Below are 22,411 nucleotides of genomic sequence, written 5' to 3'. Positions count from 1 at the left end.
AGAAGTCCCACCCATTCTTAAGTCAATGCCAAAGCTGGACTGTTTTTAATCGGCCGTGGAGGGAGGATGCATGCAGCCCAATCCTGGGGGGCATCCCTTGAACTTAGAGATTATTTAAGTCTTACATCCATCCCACAACGTGAGGGAGTAAAAATCTTTGCATTATGACTCCGTTGCAATTTACAGACATTGTCAATGTAATGACTTGAGGTCAGTAACTGCTCACTAACTGGGAGCAGAGGAACCAATTGACCTATCCCCTATCAACCACCCAGTCCTACCAGTCGAGATCAACTAATTCAGAGCAGATGCACTTAAGGCAGCAAAGTAGATACATATTGCAGTGTTCGTTATGTGTCATGTCGTATGACGTGGGTGATCATGGTCTTTCCATGACTATGACTGTTCTTGGCATTTTTTTTCTACGGAAGAGTTTGCCATTGTCTTCTTCTGGACAGTGTCTTTACAAGACAGATGTCCCCAGCCATTATCCATATCCTTCAGAGACTGTCTGCCTGGCATCTGTGGTCACATATCCAGGACTTGTGATATGTGTCAGGTGCTCATAAGACCATTCATCATCTGCTCCCATGGTTTCATGTGACCCTGCTTATTATTTGGGAGCAGAGGAATTGATTGAACTGTCCTCCTTCAACCATCCAGTCCTAAGCAGGTGCTACACCTTGCCCAAGGGTGACCTGAAAGTTAGCAGAGGGAACGAATGCCTTACACCTTCTTTGGTAGAGATGTATCCCCAGCCCACCACCACTATCAATACCTCTCATAATTTTGTATACAGGTTTCCCCCGCTATCCGAAGGTAGAGTGTTCCTATGAAACCGTTTGTAAACTGAAATGTTGTAAAGCGAAGAAGCAATTACCATTAATTTATATGGGAAAAATTTTTGAGTATTCCCAGACCCAAAAAATAACCTACCAAATCAAACCAAATAATGCATAAAACCTAAAATAACACTAACATATAGTAAAAGCAGGAATGATATGATAAATATACAGCCTATATAAAGTAGAAATATTGTATGTACGGTGTAGTTTCACTTATCAAAATCGGGAAGACAGCGAGCCAACATCGATTTGGAGAGAAAAGAAATCGGCACGTACGCGCCTACGCATGTTCACGCATACGTACGTACATGTGTACACACATACGCACATACACACTTGCGCACACAACTGCCCACACAAGGCTTCATGGTCATGGGAGTCTTTCTCCGGGTAAACACACGTATAAAGCGGGCATCTTTTTCTCGCAAAAGCGAAAATCTTCTTTGGTTAGCGAAAACAGGTACTAATGTAGGTCTTTCGTAACAGCGAGCTATCGTAAAGCGAATGTTTGAAAAACGGGCGCCACCTGTATGTCTATTTTATTCCCCCTCATTCTCCTACCCTCCAGGGAATAAAGTCCGAACCTATTCAACCTTTCCCTATAACCTAGCTCCTCAAGCCCTGGAAAAATCCATGTGAAATCTCTCTGCAGTCTCAATCTTATTGGTATCTTTCCTTGTAGGTAGGTGACCAGAACTACACACAATACAGGGAGACAAGGCGTGCTTTACAGCTCCTGTGAGAGAGAGACATCTCCACCTCGCCACCCTGTAATACTGTATACTGTACGGGACATACTGCATAGTAACCTTTTTGAGAGCATGTGCTCAATTTGATGATAATATTCTGAAGAAGTCTCTTGCTTGCCATGGTAATTTTAAGCAGAGATTATCATTGATTGTTGTGTTTATTTATGTTAAGTCATTTTTTTACCATTATTAAAAGCATAACAGAGACAGATTGAAATGTGATGTATATAAATGCAAATGGTGGGTTAGTAAGTTTGCGATTGATACCATGATTGGTGGAGTTGTGGATAGTGTGGAAGAGTGGCAAAGAATACAGGATAAGTTAGATCAGTTGCAGATATGGGAACAGAAATGCCAGATGGAGTTTAATCCGGGATTTGCAAATGCAAGGAGACAGTACACTGATACTTAACAGTGTTGCTGAGCAGAGAGAGCTTGGGATCCAAGTTCATATCTCCTTTAAGATGGCTACACAGGTCGATACGGTGGTCAAGAGGGTTATGGAATGCTTGCTTTTATTAGCTGATGCATTCAGATCAAAAATCAAGAGGTTATGTTACAACATTATAAAACTGGTTAGGCCACATCTGAAGTATTCTATACAGTTCAGGTGGCCTCACTATAGGAAGGATGTTGAGGCTTTAGAGAGGGTGCAGAAGAGGTTCACCAGGATGCTGCCTGGTTTAGAGGGCGTGTGCTATCATGACAGGCTGGGAAAACTTGGGTTGTTTTCTCTGGAGCGCCGCAGGCTGATGGGAGAATTCGATTAAGGTTGATAAGAATATGAGAGGCACAGAGAGTGTATAGAGAGCACCTGTTTCCCAGGGTTGAAATGTCAAATGCCAGAGGGCCTGCATTGAAGGTGAAAGGTGTGGGCTCAAGAGAGATGTGAGGGGTAAGTTTTTTTTACTCAGAGTGGTGGATGCCTGGAATGCACTGCCTGGTATGGTGGTAGAGGCAAATACATTGGAGGCCTTTAAGAAACATTTAAGAGACACACATGGATGTAAGGAAATGGAGGGCTACGGACATGGTGTAGGTAAGAGGGATGAGTGTTTGGGTGTTTTTGATTTGTGTTTTAGCTGGATAGGCACAACATTGTGGGCCAAATGCCCTGTTCCTGTGCTATATTGTTCTATGTTCTAAATCAATGAAGCATTTTAGCAAACTTGTTCAAAATTATCAGTTATAATCTTTTAACAAAACAGTTGAAAAATAACATAATTTCTACATGGTATCATTATTCCCACCATTTACTGTTCAAATACCAGGTCTGTGAGGATTTCAGAACATATCATTCAACATCACATGTTCTCACAAATATCTAGCTGGCACCAAGCCGGTGTGAAACAATTCCTGTGAAAACATCTCATTGCTCTTGGGTTGCAAAAAATAATTCACTGCTCTGTGTGACAGTAAAGATAATCATTGTGTACCTTTTAATTAATGGAGGGATTTAAAGGATTGAGAGGTGGCACTGCACGTCTAGTGCCAACAAAGGTTTTGTGCATGCCGCTTTGGGCACACGTGTCATAGGTTTACCACCCCTGGCAGCCCAAGGTCTGGCGCTATCCTAAATTGTGAGAAGTTCTATGGATGTTATACTAAATTATGAGGGGTTTAGACATAAATGCATACAGGCTTTTTCCACTGAGGTTTTGGTGAGACTCGAACAAGATGCCATAGGTAATGGGTGAAAGGTAGAATACAATGTATGAGGGGAACTTCTTCACTCAGGGGGAGGTGCAAATGTGGAAGTGTTGGGTCAGGGTTCGATCGCAACATCTAAGACATGTTTGGATAGGTACATGGATGGGAGGGGTATGGAGAGCTGTGGTTCAGGTGGGAGTTGATGGGACGAGAGAGAATAACAGCTTAGCAAGGCCCAGAGGGGTTGAGGAGGCAGCTTCAGAGTTGTAGTGCTCTCTCAACAACTCGAGGTGCAAGTGCCCATGCTTTCTCACTCTGGGTTTATTTGCTGGAGTTGCCGCCGTAAGGAGAGTAACTTGAAGGAGGTCCTGAGCCCAACAATAGAAGAGAATGTGAATGAATCCATGCCACACATGATGAACTCATCCTGCCCATTGTACCTCAGCTGAATCCCCTGGAATATTTACCATGTTTCACTACACCCCAACTCTCTACAGTACTGAAACCTTTTCATCTTTGAGTATATATATCCAAGTTCCACTTTCCCCTCCTCTCAGAGAGTGTATTTCAGGTTACGACAAAGCAGTGGGTAAATCATTGCTCCTCCTCTGCCAAATGGATCACTTGCCTGGACATTTAAACACAAACTCCCTGTTTATCAATTCTCCTGCCAGTGGGAACAACTTCCACCATCTCTCTGGAAAATTGATTTTCAAACACCCTATGCATGAACACACAACTGCTCCTTCTGAAACACACAGAGACATGCAAACCACCCCCCAATAAACACACACACACACGCAACTGATCTCAGACAACTGCTCCCTCTCAAACACACACAGACATTTAAGACAACCCTCTCCCAACGACCACCACACACATGGCATGAAGGTAACTGATCTCTTGCACACAGTTGTTCCCTCACAGACACATACAAGCATTTCCTCACACTCACAGAAGGTCACACATGGACACCTCTGTCTCACACACACGCACAAATCAGTTTGCACACCAATGTTACTGTGTACACACACAAGCCCACACACACACACATACATACTTACACCCACCGACCCAACTCCAACCAAGCCCACACATGCAAAACTCCCCACTCCAATCCACCGACACCAACACACACTTCCTCAAAGCAGCACAGAGACGCACAATCATCAGCTAGGGTTAACACCAGTTTTAGCTGGTATCAGTACAACTGGCTTCCTCTGTTGGGTTCAGGAGCCTTGACAGATTAAATAATAAACATTGAAGAAAAATAAAGAGCAGAAAAGGATGGAAACAAATGCCCTGCACTGAAGCCAATTGGATTTTGGGAAAGATTCCTAACCACATCCGAGTGGGCCTGTTGTTAAAGGCAGCACTGGGGTGGTGCTGAGACACAGTCTGAACACAGTCCCCATTGAATGTACAGTGTGTGTTCAGCAGTGGCAAAGAGCCAGCCTGCAGCACTGGCTGTTATATTTAGCTCCCTTCTCCCTTGGGTCAGGAGACAAACAGTTCAGTTGAGGCTGAGCTCCCATTTGTTTATCAAGCAACCCTTACCAGGAGCATTTTTATCGAGCCAACGCACACTCCAGCCAGTGCGGGTTTCTGGTGCTGAATTGAATGGAGTCCTGCTGAAATTTGTGCACAGCAGGATCCAAGGCTGCAATATGATCATCATCATTATGTCCCGTGTTGTATGACATCATCATTATGTGCCATGCTGTATGATGTGGGCGATCATGGTCTTTACCATGACCACGATTGTTCTTGGAAATTTTTTCTACAGGATTGGTTGGCCATTGCCTTCTTCTGGGCCATGTCTTTACAGGACAAGCGATCCCAGCCATTATCTATACTCTTCAGAGATTGTCTGCCTGGCATCAGTGGTCACATAACCAGGACTTGCTCATACGACCATCCACCACCTGCTCCCATGGTTTCACATGACCCTGATTGGGGGGTGGGGGGCTAAGCAGGTGCTACACCTTGCCCAAGGGTGACCTGCAGGCTAGCAGAAGGAAGGAGCACCTTACACCTCCTTTGGTAGAGGTGAATCTCCATCTTGCCATCCAGTCTGATGGTGAATAGATAATGGGTTGGCATGGTAGCATTGGGATCAGTGGTGGAATTGAACTTGGGTTGCTGGTGCTGTAATATCATTATGATAACTGCAATGTTATGGTGCCACCCATTCTGCACAGTCTCTCCTCAAATTGCAACTTCTGAATATTAGTGTGTCAATATAAACTCAATGGCCTCTTTATTAGGAGCCTCCTCTACCTAAAAAAATGACCACTGAGTGCACGGCCCTGGTCTTCTGCTGCCGTAGCCTATCCACTTCAAGGTTCAACGAGTTGTGTGTTTAGCTATGCTTTTCTGAACACCACTTGTTCAAAATAATGCTTGGTTATTTGAATTACTGTCACCTACCTGTCTGCTTGAACCAGTCTGGCCATTCTCATATTAGCAAGGTGCTTTCACACACAGAACTGCCGCTCACTGGAGGTTTTTGTTGTTTTTCACACCTTTCTCTATAAACTCTAGAGACCGTTGTTCATGAAAATCCTAGGAGATCTGCAGTTTCTGAGATACTCAAACTACCCCATCTGGAACCAACAATCATTCCACAGTCAAAGTCACTCCGATCACATTTCTTCCCCATTCTGACGTTTGGTCAGAACAACAGCTGAACCTCTTGACCATGTCTGCATGCTTTCATGCATTGAGATGCTGCCAGATGATTGGCTGATTAGATATTTGTATTAATGAGCAGGTGTGCCTAATATAGTGGCCACAGAGTGTATAACAAAGTTTTAAAAGAAACAGAGGTCTTACCACAAAGGAGTGATCCTGTGGGTTGCTGGTTAATGTCATCCCAAGGCGCATGTTATCTTTGTGCTCTGATACGTAGGGGAGAGATACCCTTCCTTGGGTGAAAAAAAAACAGCAGTAGATTAGACCAGTCCAACCCCAGCAGTGAATTACTTTAAACCAACCCTACAACTACAACTGGAGGTCATGGGTTAAGAGGGAAAGGTGTAAAGTTTAATGAGAACATGACGGGAAAGTTCTTCACTCCGAGAGATGTGAGAGTGTGGAGTGAACTGCCAGTGCAAGTGGTGCATGCAAACTCAATTTCAATGTTTATGAGAAGCTTGGACAGGCACAGTACATGGATGGTGGGGATATGGAAGGCTACGGTCCCGGGGCAGCTTGATGAGAGTGAAGGTTCAAAGGTTCATTTAATACCAAAGTATGTATGCAGTGTGTTGGTGCGTGGACAAGTGGTTAAGGCGTTCGTCTTGGATGCTGTCCAAGTTGCATGCCATCTTGGACAATGTCTCCCATCCACTCCATAATGTACTGGTTAGGCACAGGAGTACATTCAGCCAGAGACTCATTCCACCGAGATGTAACACTGAGAGTCATAGGAAGTCATTCCTGCCTGTGGCCATCAAACTTTACAACTCCTCCCTTGGAGTGTTAGACATCCTGAGCCAATAGGCTGGTCCTGGACTTATTTCCACTTGGCATGATTAACTTACTATTATTTAATTATTTATGGCTTTATATTGCTATATTTCTACACTATTCTTGGTTGGTGCGACTGTAACGAAACCCAATTTCCCTCGGGATCAATAAAGTATGTCTGTCTGTCTGAAGGTCGCTAGTTCGAGCCTTGGCTGAGGCTGTGTGTGTGTCCTTGAGCAAGACACTTAACCACACATTGCTCTGCGACGTCACCGGTGCCAAGCTCTATGGGTCCTAATGCCCTTCCCTTTGGTGGCGTGGAGAGGGGAGACTTGCAGCTTGGGCAACTGCCGGTCTTCCATAAAAAAAACCTTGCCCAGGCTTGCCCAAAGTGAAAATCCGTGGTCTATCGAGACTAACGGAGGCCTACAATGTATGCAGTTTACAACTATGAGATTCATCTGTCCAGATAGCCACAGAACAAAGAACATCATGGTAGTCATTCTAAGAAAAACATCAACCGCCCCCTGCACAAAAAAAAACAAATCTTGCAAGTGGCAACACGATCGTCAACCCACCCCGCGCGAGAAAAAAAACCCAACCATAACAAGGACATCAAACCCCTCCACATGAAGAAAAACAAATCCTACAAATGGCAAAAACATTAAACCTCAAGTCCCATGGTATGGTCTATATGGACCAAAGGGCTTGTTTTGGTGCTATGCTATGATTCTATGACCCTAACCCTGGGAGAAAGACTGTGGGTGCATTCACTCTGTCTATGTCCCACGTGATTTGTTACTTCTCCACAGTGTCATATATATGTGCATTAATGCCCCACTATTTACGTAATATCCCTCTGGGCATAGTAACAGTTATAAAGTTCACAATCTAGAGAGCTGGCCTAATGATCTGACTGTGGATTTGAAATCCCAGTACAGCAACAGCGGAATTTAAATTAAAATAAATAATTTCAAGGATAGATGTTGGTGACACTGACTAAGGAACTATTGAATTGCATTGAAAACTCTTCTAGCTTTAGAGGAGGGAGTCTGGTGTCTTTGCTGTCTAGCTTCAGCATAACTTGAGACATTTAGCAATGTCATTGACTCTGAACTGCTCTTGAAAACAGTCCAGCAAAGTACTTAGCTCAAGTATCCATGCCTGTGAATGAATATGTAAATAAAAAGCATAGTTCGGACTCTCTCACTTCAGTTAAGAGTCCATTTGTAATCTCAGTAAGCTGATGTCTACCTCACTTCAGGGAACCAAATCAAATATTAGTTTATTCATTTTGAAGAGGGATTTCTATTCTCAGTGCAGCTCACTCCCTTTACAGAAACAATCACCAAGGCGATGGCATATACAATACCTAGATTGAGCTTTCCACATCCGTAGCTAGTCTGGTTTTTCACTGGACACCGGTACACATCGCCGGTCTTCTGTTTTCCAACGCTGGCCCAAGGGGCACCGACGAGAAGCCTGTCGCAGAGTAGGAGAGAGGACAGGTAAATAACCAAATGTTCCTTCAGAACAGGTAGCCCACAAACAGGCCATTCACCCAATCAGCCCAGACTGTTTTGTCAAGGCGTTTACAGCCTCAAATCTCTTGCCACAGATGCTGCCTGATCTGGTGTGTCTTTTCCTTCCCCTATCATTCATGATCCACCGAGACTTCTTCCACTCTATTCATCATGTCCCATTCAGCGTCACACTGAACCAAGCTCTGCCTTCAAAATCCTCAGTATCGCACGCAAAATTCAGCAGGAACTCAAGCAGGTAAGCAGCATCTGTGGAGGGGAATTAACTGTTAACATTTCGGGCTCGGCCCCTTCATCAGGAAAGGAAGGGGGAAAAGCCTGAATAAGAAAGTGGGGGACAGGGGGAGGAGTATGATCTGGAAGGTGGTAGGTGAAGCCGGGGAGAGGGAAGATGGGTGGGCGGAGCAGGGGGGATGAAGTAAGAAGGAGGAATCTGATAGGAGAGGAGAGTGAACCATAGGAAAAATGGAAGGAGGAGGGGAACCAGAAGGAGGTGATGGATAGGTGAAGAGAAGGGGTAAGAGGGGAGCCAGAGTGGGGAATAGGAAATGAGAGAAGGGGAAGGGGAAAATTATCAAAAGTTGGAGAAATTGATGTCTGGATGTCAGGTTGGAGTTCTTAACAGGATTGTTTTAAAATCTAATTGTAATGTTATTTTTAATTCATATCTGAGACAGAATGGGAGGTGATCCAACTTTTTGTGTGGATTTCTGGATTTCCAGCATCTGCACAATCTCTGCTATCTCTAAAAAAAAAACATCCTTGTTTTTGGATCCCCCCATGGCATGAGTATTCCCCACCTCTGCAACCCCTTAAAGCTTCAGGACCCTCTGAGTTCCCTGTAACCTCTCCCAACTCAGATAATTGAGCTGTGGGAGGGCTTGTTAAGATCAGCATTGGCCCACTTCCTGATCCCACTATCCTGATATCAACCTTCCAAGCAGCACATCTCCTCCTCTTTCCTGTTCTTCCATGGTCTACTCTCCTCTCCTTTTAGATTCCTACTTCTTCAACCCTTTACCTCTTCTCTCTATCACTTCCCAGCTTCTTACTCCACCACCTACCCACATTCCCCCTCAGCTGGTCTCCCCTATCACCTACCATCTTCTAATCCTCCCCCCCCCCCCCAAGCCCCATTTTCTTATTCTGGCTTCTGCCCCCCTACTTTTCCAGTCCTGAAGAAGGATTTCGACCCAAAATATTGACTGTTTATTTCCTTCCCCAGATGCTCCGGGCCTGCTGAGTTCCTTCCACAATGGGTCCAAGATTTCTTGGAATTTTTCCAAGAGACTCCAGCTCCTACAGAGTCTCTTGTGCTTAATCATGGATGGGTGGACAGTGTTATTTTGTGATGGTTCTTCTTAAAAATAATATTTTTTGCTCTTTTCAACACACTCTTGTAGGTTGGAGTGGCTGAGACCAGAAACAACTATATTTCCACTTTATTGAGCCGAAATGAGTGTGCATTAATTGTTAGTGTAGCGGCTAAACTGTCAGCTTGCAATGGATTCTTTCTTTAGTTACACAGAGCTAATCCCAATGGTGCCCCTGAATGGGTGGTCAAAGGATGGCTTTGAAAGATAAGGGAATAAAGGACTATAACAAACTGAGGCAGATCAGCCATGATCATATTCAATGGTGGGACATTCCAGAGAGGGCAGATGGGCCACTCCAGCTCCTATTGCCTTATGCTGTTACGATTTCAATATCACCAGCCCTCCCAAGAGGGTACTTCAGGGCTAGTTTTTGTCATGGATCAGGTACTCCTATAGGTCTTAAAGAGAAGCCTTGAGCCACCTTTGTCCCCTACTCTGTCCCAGACAAGTACAGGGACCACTTCTGCCCTGGGTTCGCTGGGTTTTGCAGTCATTGTGGAAATCCCATTTTCTCCCAGGCCGAACTTGGGAGGACACCAGGACAACCCCTGACTCTACAGCTTCATCACACACTTCAGGGCTCAGTCCTTTGTAAAATTAAGGGACATGCCTCCATAGTGAAGGTGTCAGAGTTAAAATTTTAAACTCTGTTTCATTGTCTCAGCCATCCCACTTCTGCACAGCTGCCTGGCTCAATAATCACTCCAAATTCTCTGCACTCTACCTATTCTGGCCTTGCTTAATCCCTGTTTCAATCTCTCAACTAATGGCAGCTCAGCTTTAAACTGCTTAGGCTCCAAAATCTGGAATTGCCTCAACAAGCATCATATTGCTTCTTATAACCTACTTGGCCACTGTAAAGATCAGGAGCAAGGTTTAATCAATCAATCTGAGCGGTCATTTTCTTCTTTGTAAACCAAAATAAACATCAAGATGGCGGCGCGACGACGCAGGTCGCAGCGGCCACTCCAGTAAGGAATATCCGTTATCTGTAAGTAGGGGCCGTGCACAATCCTGATTTGATTGAGACGGATGTGTGAAGCACGGAGGAACATCTGGCGAAACTTCTGACATGCCTGTGCTGCTGACGCTGCTACTGAGCGATCGGAGAGATCTCCAGAGAGGAAGGCCCCGAATCCTCGGCTTTGCCTGTTGCTTGGTGGCCGGAGCCGGGGTTGAAGCACTCGGCAGAGATGGTGCTCGGTGCTCGGTGTCGGAGGGCTGGTCGGAGGCACGAAGTTGTCGGAAGTTTTCGGACGGACTCACAGTTGGCTGTGCTCGGGTGCTTCCAGAGGCTGCATCGGGAAGTTTTGCCACGTTGGAGGTTTCTTCCTTCTGCCATCTGCGTGAGATGATGGGCTATCTGGGACTTTGAGACTTTTTTTTACCGTGCCTATGGTCTGCTCTTATCAAATTATGGTATTGCTTTGCACTGTTGTAACTGTATGTTATAATTATGTGGTTTTTTTGGTCAGTTAGTCTTGGTCTGTCTTGTGTTTATGTGATATCATACTGGAGGAACATTGAATTTCCCCTTGGGGATGAATAAAGTATCTATCTATCTATCTATCTATCTATCTAAAGCACATCAACAGTAAAGAAAAAACTAAATCCAATTCACTGAGAAACTTCCATTGAAGTTTAGAGCAGTACAGCACAGAAACAGTTCCAGTGTTGTGCCAAACTAATTAACCTAGTAATTAATTGCCTAACTAAATGAATCCCTTCTGCCTACACAATGTCACCATCCCCCCATTCTCTGCTCATTCAGGAACCTATCTAAGAATCATATACATATTTACCTTGACTACCACCCCAAGCAGCACATTCCAGGCCTCACTATTCCCTGTGTAAAAAAACTCGCCCCTCACATCTCCATTGAACTTACCCTTCTCACGTCCTCTGTTACTGGGCATTAAGACCCTGAGAGAAAGATAATCTACCTGAATCTCTTATTCAAAGATTCAAAGTGCATTTATAATCTACGTTTGTATGCAACCGTGAGATTCTTCTTCTCACAGACAGCCATGAAACAAAGAAATGCCATGGAAATTACAGGTTCCGTTCACATGCTGCTGAGTAGCAGAATTATATTTGAAAGAAAAAGTAAAGGAAGTGAAAGAAGTCGCTTTGTGAACTGTCTGAAGGACATCGCCTTTGGTCGCGTTGTTCGCTGGTGCCATCTTCTTCAACTTGCTTTAAGATTTGGGAAGTACGGTAGTGCAACGTTATTACAATGCCAGTGACCTGAGTTCAATTGCACCTCTGTTTGTAGGGAGTTCGTACATTCTCCCCATGACCGCACGTGTTTGCTCCGGACACTCGCGTTCCAAGGATCTACAGATTAGTATGCTAATTGGTCACATGGGTGCAAGTGTGCGGTGTGGGCCTCAGTGGGTCTGTTACCGTACTGCATCCCTACATAATAAAATAAATAATCCTCTAATCTCCTGTCAACCTCCACTGCTCCAACGAAAACAACCCAAGTTTGTCCAGCCTCTCCCAATAGCGCATGTCCCAATCGTAACTGGGTGCTGCTGCACTGAGAACTCCCACAGGTTCCTGACTAAAAGCAGTGGAGGTTGTCACATCCCACAAATAATAGTTGCCCGGCATCTGCATCTAACGTGGAAGTTGACAGAAATACTTCCAAGGCAGATATTAGATTGCACTACCCCAGCTGTGTAAACACAGTGCAACCCAAAAGAAATAGCTCTGAGCCTTACAAAACTAACAAAGGCTTTCATTTCATTTAAATAACTTAACAAGCATTTCCTTGTATCTCTGTGTCCACCATCCTACTGTGTGCACTCTGCGCTGCAAATAACTTTCACCATTTGTTAGTCCTCACAGATTCCTCCACTATCTGTAACGAGCTTTTTGGGCCTGTGCAGGACACCGGAGAGCCCTGGGCTCTGAGGCTTTTAGAACACTTGAATTGGTTAATTGTTGTTTAACGAGAGTCATTAATTGTTTAGAGTTCCTTGTGTTTTCCTTGAATGACTCGCTCTTTGTAATGTGACCTCCTGGTTCTTCCTGCTTAAGCTTGTTAGGTTTATTTTGACAGGCCCAGGGATTCTGTCTTACTAGTATTATTTAAGTGGATGCCCAATTAGCGCTAATTGCGGGTCCGCGTTTCGAGAATGTTACATCTCATGGTGTTGCTCGGCCAAGCCATTGATCTTCTGTTGGAATTCTGATTAATAAGCTCTGGTTAGTGTCTCTACATCGTAATCTGTCTTTCCTCTGCACTTGGGTTCCAACATCACCTCACCACATTTTAATTTCTGTTTTTGCACTATTTATTTAATTTAACTATTTGATATACATATGAGGTGATAGTCAGGAGCTCCAGGGAGGTAGTTACCCCTAGGTTGCAGGAGACAGATAACTGTCAGTCAGAAGGGGAAATGCACAGTCAGTGCAGAGTACACCTGTGGCTGTTCCCCTCAGTACTAAGCTTATAACTTTAGACACTATTGAGGAGTCACAGTGACTGACCCTCTGGCACTGAGTCTGCCGCCGTGGCTCCGAAAAGCCAAGAGGTGACGAGGACTGCCGTGTTGATAGGAGATTCTTTAGTCACAGGAACAGAGACAAGGTTCTGTGGGCATGATCGTGACAACTGCATGGTATGCTGCCTCCCTGGTGCCAGGATCGGGGATGTCTCGGGTTATCTCTGTGGCATTCTCAAGGGCGAGGGTGAGCAGCCAGAAGTCTTGGTACATATTGGTGCTGATGACATAGGTAGCCAAAGTGAGGAGGTCCTGAAGAGAGATTTTAGGGAGCTAGGTAGAAAGCTGAGAAACAGGACCTCCAGGGTAGTAATCTTTAGATGGCTGCCTGTGCCACGTGTCAGTGAGGTTAAGAATAGAATGATTTGCAGGTAAATATGTGGCTGAGAAACTGGTGCAGGGAGCAGGGGTTCAGATTTACGGATCGCTGGGGATGGTATGACCTGTACAGAAATGACGGGCTCCGCCTGAATCCAAGGGGGTCCAATATGCTTGCGGGCAGGTTGACTGGAGTTGTTCGGGTGGGTTTAAACTAATTTGGCATGAGGATGGGATTATAGTGCTAAGAATGAGGAAGATGGGTTACAAAGAGAAGCAATATGGAGTGAGACTCTGAATAAGGAGAGACTGATGATAGGGCAAAATTACAGTCAACAGGAGTGAATTGCAATGTAAAAGTCAAACGTAATTGAAATGGGTGAATACAGGACTAAAGGCGTCATATTTGAAAGCACACAGTATATGGAATAAGGTTGATGAACTTGCAGCACAGTTACGGTATGGCAGGTCCTCATTGTAGGCGTCACTGAATCATGGCTGAAAGATTATAGCTGGGAGCTTAATGTCCAAGGATACACATTGTATCAAAAGAATAGGCAGGAAGGCAGAAGGGGTGCCATGGCACTGTTGGTAAAAAAAAGAAGAAATTAAATCATTAGAAAGAAGTGACATAGGGTTCAAAGTTGTTGAATCATTGCTGATAAGCTAAGGAACTGCAAAGGGAAAAAGACCCTAATGGGAGTTATATTCAGACCTCCAAATGGAAGTAAGGATGTGGTCTACACGTTTCAATGGGAGACAGAAAATTAATGCCAAAAGGACAACAGTGTAATAGTCATGGGGGATTTCAATACGCAGGTAAATTGGGAAAATCAGGCTGGTGCGGGATTCCAAAAGGGCGAATTTCTAGAATGCCTACAAGATGGCTTTTTCGAGCAGCTGGTGATTGAGCTCACCAGGAGATCAGCTGTACTGGATTGGGTGTCTGGGCAACGAACCAGAATTGATTAAAGAGCTTAACGTAAGAGAGTTAAAGGACTTAACACCATTCGATTGGTCTCAATGAGGTCACCCCTCATTCTTCTGAGTTCCAGTGAATACAGCCCCTGAGCCAATATGACAAACCGTTTAATCCTGGAATCAATTTCATGAATCTCCTTTGAACCCCCTCCGGTAGATCATGGGAGAAAGGGAAGGAGGAGGGGCACGAGGTGGAGATGATCTGCAGTTGAGAGGAGATTAGATGGGACCAACATGGGGAAATGAAGAAGAAGGGAGGAAAGTTACCAGAAGGAGAAATTGATGTTGATACCATCAGTTTGAAGGCTACCCTGATGGAACATGAGAAATTGCTCCTCCAGCCTGACAGTGGTCTCATCACAGCAGTAGAGGCGGCCATGGACCAACTTATTGGAATAGGAATGGGGATTGAAATTGAAATGGTTGCCACTGGGATATCCTATTTTTTGTGAATGGAGCCAAGGTTCTCAACAAAGCAGAACACCAACCTATGTCTTGTTTCACCGATATAGAGACGGCCTCATCGGGAGCATCAGATACAGTGATGACCCCAGCAGATTCACAGGTGAAGTATTGCCTCACTTGGAAGGAATGGAGATGAGGGAGGAGGTGAATATGGACAGGTGTACCACTTCCAACTGATACTAGTCAACAGATGTAGGGTGACTGATAGAGCCTATACTGTATGCTCTTCGGCCCCAATGTTGTGCCTTCCTTTTAACCTACTCTAAAGTCAATGCAACTCTTTCCTCCCATGAGCCCATAACCCTCCATTTTCCTTTCATCCAATCTAAGAATATCTTAAATATCCCCAGTACATCAACCGCCACCACCAACAGTGTATCCCAGGCATTTACTATTCTCTGTATGAAAGAGAAAAACCTCTGAATCTTCTCTAAACTTTCCTCCACGCACCCCAAAACTATATCCTCTGATATCGATCAATGCCAGTTACAAGGTTCTGGGGGAGTGGGATTCAAACCGGGCCTTAGCAACATTCCAGTGGGATTAAGCACTTCATGCTTCTGCCAGAATCAAAATTCCATTGCAGCCTCCCACGAGTAGTATTCTGGGAATATAGTGCTGTCTGGAGTCAGTGGCATTTGGGAACTCCTCTTCATTGCTGCTAAGTAGAGTTCATAGAGTTCAAAGTTAAATTAAATAACTGGTGCAAAAAGAGAAAATAAAGTAGTGAGATAGTGTTCCTGTATTCAATGTCCATTCAGAAAACAGACGGTAAAGGGGAAGAAGCAATTCTGAATTGTTGAGCGTGTGCCTTCAGACTCCTGTACCTTCTCCCTGATGGTAGCAATGAGAAGAGGTCATGTCCTGGGTGATGGGGGTCCTGAAAGATGGATGCCCCCTTTTTGAGGCATCGCTCCTTGAAGATGTCCCGGATGCTGGGGAGGCTAGTGCTCACGATGGAGCTGACTGAGTTCACAACTTTCTACTGCTTTTTCTGATCCTGCGCAGTGCTCTTCCCCGCTCTGCTCCCCAATACCAGACGGTGATGCAGCCAGTTTGATTGCTCTCCATTTCAGAGGTTACTTCTCACTGTTTCTATTGTTCAGGCTGATCGAATTCAGGTAGATAAAACCTGAAACACAGCCATCACCCATCCAGCTCACTTCTCTGATAACTGGCAAGATAACCAGAGGGAAAGGCTGCAGTGAGTTACACTGGCATACACATGCTGAGAGGGAGATGCAAGCACCTTTTAAAGGGGAATTGGATAAACATAGAGAGATAGAGTTATACAGCACTGAAACAGACCCTTTGGCCCAACTGGTCCATGCTGACCAAGATGGCCCTTCCAAGCTGGTCTCATTTGCCAGCCCAAAACCTTCAGAATCAGAGTCAGGTTTAATATCACTGGCATATGTCATGAAATTTGTTAATTTAGTGGCAGCAGTACAATGCAATACATGATAAATATAGAAAAAAAATTGCTGTAAATATATATGTATATTATATAGTTAAATTAAAATAGTGCAAAAACATAAAAATTAGTGAGGTAGTGTTCATGGGTTCAACGTCCATTTCAGAATCGTATGGCAGAGGGGAAGAATCTGTTCCCGAATCGCTGAGTGTGTGCCTTTAAGCTTCTGTACCTCCTTTCTGATGGTAACAATGAGAAGAGGGTATGTCCTGGGTTAGTAATGCACACTACCTTTTTGAGGCACTTCTCCTTGAAGATGTAGTGGATACTATAGAGGCTAGTACCCATGATTGGGCTGACCAATTTTACAACTTTCTGTAGATTCTTTCGATCCCGTGTAGTAGCCTGCACCCCTCCTCCCCACATACCAGACAGTGATGCAGCATATCAGAAACCTTCTAAGCCCTTTTCAATCCACGTACCTGTCCAAATGTCTTTAGAAAGTTCTATTGTACCTGCCTCATTCACTTCTTCTGGCCGTTCATTCTACATTGATGCAAATCTTTGCGTGGAAAAGCTTCCCTTGCAAGTTCCTATTAAAGCTTTCAGTTGATCTGGGCTTTCACCAGATTTACAATTGTATCAGATTGTCATTTCTCTAGTATTCATCCCTGTAGCCTTTCTGAGCCGGACTACCAATGCCAGCTTCAATTTGTTCCAATTATACATTTGTTTGTGCTGCAACTGTGGATGGGCTCATCAGGATCGGAACTGGACATTCTCCCATGGGATTCCTGCTTCCAGGAAGATGTGGGTTTTATCTGAGCAGCTTAGGCTGGATTCCAGACCCCAGATATGAAATATCAGCGTCTAACCCAGCCATTGGCTGGCCTCCAGTTCATGCACTTTAATCCTTGTGCATTTTAAAGAGCGGTTTGGGCCAATCACCCTTGATTGGTAATTGTGCTGGATTTCCTGTCCTGGGTTAGAGAGCTGTGCAACGCACGGTGGGTGGGTGGGTTGGAAGGAGGGAGGAACGGGGCTCATTTTGGTGTTGTTGTTCTGTTACTTGCTAGCTTTTGGTTTGATGTGATCGGTGGGTATGCCATGTCAGCATCAGAGTGTGAGTGGACATTTGCGGGCTGTCCCCAGCACACCCACGGATGTGTTGGTTATTAACACAAATGACACATGCTTCCATGTTCAATCGTTCGTTATGTGCCACATGATATGACATGGGCGATCATGGTCGCTCTGTGACCGTTATTGTTCTTGGTGAATGTTTCTACAGAAGTGGCTTGCCATTGCCTTTTTCTGGACAGTGTCTTTACAAGACGGATGACCCCAGCCATTATCAATACTCTTCAGAGATTGTCTGCCTGGCGTCAGTGGTTGCATAACTAGAACTTGTGATGTGCACCAGCTGCTCGTATGACCATCCACCACCTGCTCCCATGGCGTCACATAACCCTGATCGGAGATGGGGGTGCTAAGCAGGTGCTACACCTTGCCCAAGGGTGACCTGCAGGCTAGCGGAGGGAAGGAGCGCTTTATACCTCCTTTGGCAGAGACGAATCTCCATTCCACAACTCATTCATCATGTGTACGTTTCCATGTACACTTGATAAATAAACTTGAAACTTGAATCCTGAGAAGGAACCCAGTCTGTCTGTGTTTGGCTGTAAAGTACCACAGGGTCAATATGGCACTGTCATGGATCAGCTCTGTACAGAACATCTGCTTAGCTCCACTAACTACCCAAGACTTATCCAAACATTCACCAAACACCGCCTCACACTAATTAGAGGAATATTCATACTAGACACAGTGTAGCAGTTAAGTATATTGTTTATGCACAAACTGTCCTCTTAACTTTCCACCCCCTTTTGGAACTGTGACTGGCTCAGATTTCACATACATTACTGGGGGGAAATGCTTTTATCAACCCTTCACTTTTGTTTTCTCATGACAGTACAATTGTCTGAGTGCTGGGTAACAGTTATCAATGGAAAGAATTCTCCACGAAAATAGAAAGAAGACACTCGTGGTTCTTGGCAACTCTTGCGTGCTTGAGATTCCCTTATCGGGAGCACAAATCAGGCTTGTAGTGGAATTTGGCTGCAATTAAAAGCTGGTGGTGGTGGTGGTGGGGGTGAGGTGAACCTTCATTCAAAATCTACATTGCATTCTCTCACACAGACTGTGCTGAGAGAGGATGGAGCAGGAACACCGTAAATTCTCCAAGTGAAGAATGGCAAAGTTGGTGGATTTAAAAAGGAGAACAACAATGAAGAGCTATGGCACTGCATGCTGTGAAGGTTGGAAGGATCAGGACTTTAGTTAAAGATGCTTATCAAGGATTAACTTTATTCACCATATGGATTTACATGTATTAGGAATTTGCTAAGGTGTGTTGGTTTGAGAAAAACATGCATCAAAAAACAACGTTCAACAATTTTATAAAATAAACAATTAAATGAAAAATAATGCAACACACACAAAATGCTGGTGGAACGCAGCAGGTCAGACAGCATCTATAGGGAGAAGTGCTGTTGATGTTTCGGGCCGAGACCCTTCGTCAGGAAAAATAATGTTAGCGATTAAAACACAGATATGGAAAAAATGTGCATAAATACCAGCATATATTTAAAATGTTAGCAATATTATCATTATGTGCTGTGTCTGTATGACGTAGGTGGTCACGGTCTATGACCATGATTAGTATTGGCAATTCTTTATGCCAAAGTGGTTTGCCATTGACTTCTGGGCAGTGTCTTTACAAGATGGGTGACCCCAGCCATTATCAACACTCTTCAGAGATCATCTGCTTGGCGTTATTGGTCATGTAACCAGGATTTGTGATGTGCACCAGCTGCTCATATGACCATCCACCACCTGCTCCCATGACTTCACATGACCCTGATTGGGAGCAGGGGGATCTAAACAGGTGCTACATCTTGCCCAAAGGGTGACTTTCAGGCTAGCAGAGGGAAGGAGTGCTTTACACCTCCTTTGATAGAGACATATCTCCACCCCAAGCAGTATTATAGAAAGTGGTTTAAAATGTTTACAGTGCAGTACAGTGACTGAGGTAACAGGTGGAGGAGGGATTGGGTAAAAAGAATGGTTGATCAGATTAACTGCCTGGGGGAAGACACTTCTAAGATGGCATAAAGTTTCTCATTTATTAGCCCTATAGCGTGTCATAAAGTGTGCTGACAATATCGGAACCCAAATGCGGAGGAAAGACAGACTCCAATGTAGAGATGGTGATGAGGGTTTATTCATAATAATTCCAAAAGAACATTGGTGACTCGGCTGAGTGACAAGGTGAGAAGTAACATTCTCAAAACGAGGATCCTGCGATTAGCACTAATCGGGTGTCCACTTAAATAATGCAAGTAACATGGAATCCCTGAGTCTATCAAAATAAATTTAACAAGTTTAAACAGAAAGCACCAGGAGACTACATTACAAAGAATGAGGCTACGTCCACACTAGACCGGATAAATCCATAACTAAAGCTTTTTCTCTTCGTTTTGACCCTCCGTCCACACTGAAACAGCGTTTTCCTCCCCCCAAAAAGCCCAAGGGCTTTTCTAAAACGCCCTCCAGAGTGTGTAAATTTGAAAACGCCAGATTGGGCAGAGTAATGTGGACGGGTAACTGGATATTTTTAAAAATGCTGTCATGACATGCCAGAACAGATAGTGGCATTTCATTGTTTTCTTGAACGCAACCCCCACATAACCCAACAATTTCAGAACAGACGGCAACGAGACTGAAGCCAGAAGAGTTAGAAATGTACTCACCAAATACGTTGACCCATAACTTACTGAATAAATAAGTATACTCACTTTACCCTGTTTTCTGTCCTTGCTCATATGAAGGTGGTTTACCCATTTATGCAAGTACTTCTCTGACAATAGATGCGAACAGCCTAATGTAACATTGTATGAAAATACAAGACAACACTGATGCAGACATGTTTTATACATTTAACAAGGTGCTTTATTAACACAACAGAGTTAGTCAATTTTTCAATGTTTGTCGTCAGCCGGGTCATACTGTCCGTGAACTCCCTGTCGGTTGCCTCCATACGCTCCAGTATTTGTGTTTTTAAAAAAAGTTTTAAGTCCTCCTGCGCGAGAGCCAACAGCTGTCCATTGTTTGGCAATTTCCTTTTAAGTTTTTCTAGTCTGTAACTGCACAAACACGCACATTCACAGCGAGATTCGACACCAAACATGTCGCTTGTTTTCTGTAGATGTGTCTTGCACATGCCCAGTTGGAGGATATTCGCCCAAATACCCATTATAATGTGGACGGAGGTATTTTCAAAAACGCTTGGTGTGGACGCCTATTGTTTTTACGCAAAACCGGCATTTTCAAAATTATCCGGTCTATTGTGGACGTAGCCTGAGACACTTGAGAAAAGCACAAGGAATGCTAAATGATTAATGATACTCGTAAGACAACAATTAACCAATTCAGATACTCTAAACACCTTGGAGCCCAATGCTCTCTGCTCCCCACACAGGCCTGAAGAGCTCATTACATAGCACTTTCCTGAAAAGGGCTTTAGGTAAAGGCAGTTTTCAGGGTGGGATACAAGTCCTGTGGTGATGGTAGACTGTGGCGAATGATCTTTTCTGCTGGCCTGACAGATCACTGTAGTTTTTGTGTACTGTGAGAGGGTGCTGCACAAAACCAGACAGTGATGGCTGATGTGAGGATGCAGTGTCGAGTTGCACCAGTACGTTCTGGGGAAGATGGAATTTTATGAACTGCCACAAGAAGCACACCCGTTACCAAGCTATTTTGTTCATGAGGGGATATGGCTCTCCCACACGAGGTCCTGTGAAACGTTGGTGCCCAGGAGCCTGAATGTTGAAACAATGCTGACTGTAGCGTAGTTGATGATGAGTGGGTGAAAAGGAGTCAATATGCGTTCAAGTGGAGAGCTGCTAGGGGTGGTGGTAGAGGCAGTTACATTACGGGCATTTCAGAGACTCTTAATTCTACCCAAGACAGATGGACGATAGAAAAATGGAGAGCTATGTAGGAGGGAAGGGTTTGATTAATCTTACAGTAGGTTAAAGGGTCGGTACAATATTATAGGCTGATGAGCTATGCTACAATGTTCTATTTTCCAGTGTTATTGATTATTTCACATTATTGGATCAAAATCCAACACTAACTCCAAAGATTGGAGCTTCTGATAAGAAAGTTGCTATAAAACTTTTGTCATGGAAACACCACCTGAGGTCAGATGCTCTGCTGGGACTGAACTGGCTTATTTATTTATTATTTTAGATCTATAGCCTGGTAACAGGCCCTTCTGGCCCAAAGAGCCCTCGCTACCCAATTACACCCATGTGACCAATTAACCTGATAACCCGTATGGCTTTGGAAAGGGAGGAAACTGATGCGGTCATGGAGAGAATGTACCAGCTCCTTATAAACAATGGCAGAATTGAACCCAGGTCACTGGCATGGCGATAACATCACACTAACCCTATACTACAGTGCTGCCCCTCGCGTCTCATGGCGTGTGCAGTGAAACAGCAGGAAGGGTGTGAGGGAACGCTGTTGATTGTGGAAGGAGCAGCAACCGCCTTTAATTGAATAATCAGAATCATAATCAGATTTAATGTCACCAGCATACGCCGTGAAATTTGGCAGCAGTACAATGATAATAGAGAGATGAAAAGAAAATGGAATTACACCAAGTATATATATATTAAATAGTAAACTTATAAGTGGTGACAAAACAGGAAATAAGAAAGTACTGAATTGGTGTTCATGGGTTCAATGTCCATTCCAAATCGAATGACAGAGAAGTTGTTCCTGAATCATTGAGTGTGTGCCTTCACGCCTCCGTACCTCCTCTCTGATGGTAGCAGTGACACAAGGGCATGTCCTCAGTGATGGGGGTCCTCAATGATGAATGCCACCTTTCTGAGGCATCACTCCTTCAAGATGTTCTGGATACTATGGAAGTGAGTGGCCATAATGGAGCTGACTAATTTTACAACTCTCTGCAGAGTGTGAGGCAGCCAGCTAGAATGCTCTCCATGGTACAT

The 22,411-nt window shown here is 44.3% G+C and overlaps 1 protein-coding gene across 2 annotated transcripts in view; it reads right to left on the bottom strand.

The window, feature by feature from the left end:
* The window catches only part of itga11a (integrin, alpha 11a), a 195,205-nt gene that overhangs the window by 118,180 nt on the left and 54,614 nt on the right, over window positions 1-22,411 (bottom strand). Inside the window, exons 1-3 of one of the 2 annotated variants that reach the window (XM_073032615.1) lie at window positions 16,808-16,960; window positions 8,088-8,197; window positions 6,080-6,171 (exon numbers count right to left, since the gene is read on the bottom strand). In XM_073032615.1, coding sequence (XP_072888716.1) covers window positions 6,080-6,130 — 51 coding nt within the window. In that variant the 5' untranslated portion in view covers window positions 6,131-6,171; window positions 8,088-8,197; window positions 16,808-16,960. Of the gene's footprint in view, window positions 1-6,079; window positions 6,172-8,087; window positions 8,198-16,807; window positions 16,961-22,411 lie in introns of those variants that run through there. The other variant, XM_073032614.1, reaches the window with a different exon arrangement.

Source organism: Hemitrygon akajei, chromosome 30 (genome assembly GCF_048418815.1).
Source record: "Hemitrygon akajei chromosome 30, sHemAka1.3, whole genome shotgun sequence".
Lineage (NCBI taxonomy): Eukaryota > Metazoa > Chordata > Chondrichthyes > Myliobatiformes > Dasyatidae > Hemitrygon > Hemitrygon akajei.
Note: the sequence above shows the minus strand (reverse complement) of the source record. Positions and strands in the feature narration are given on the sequence as shown.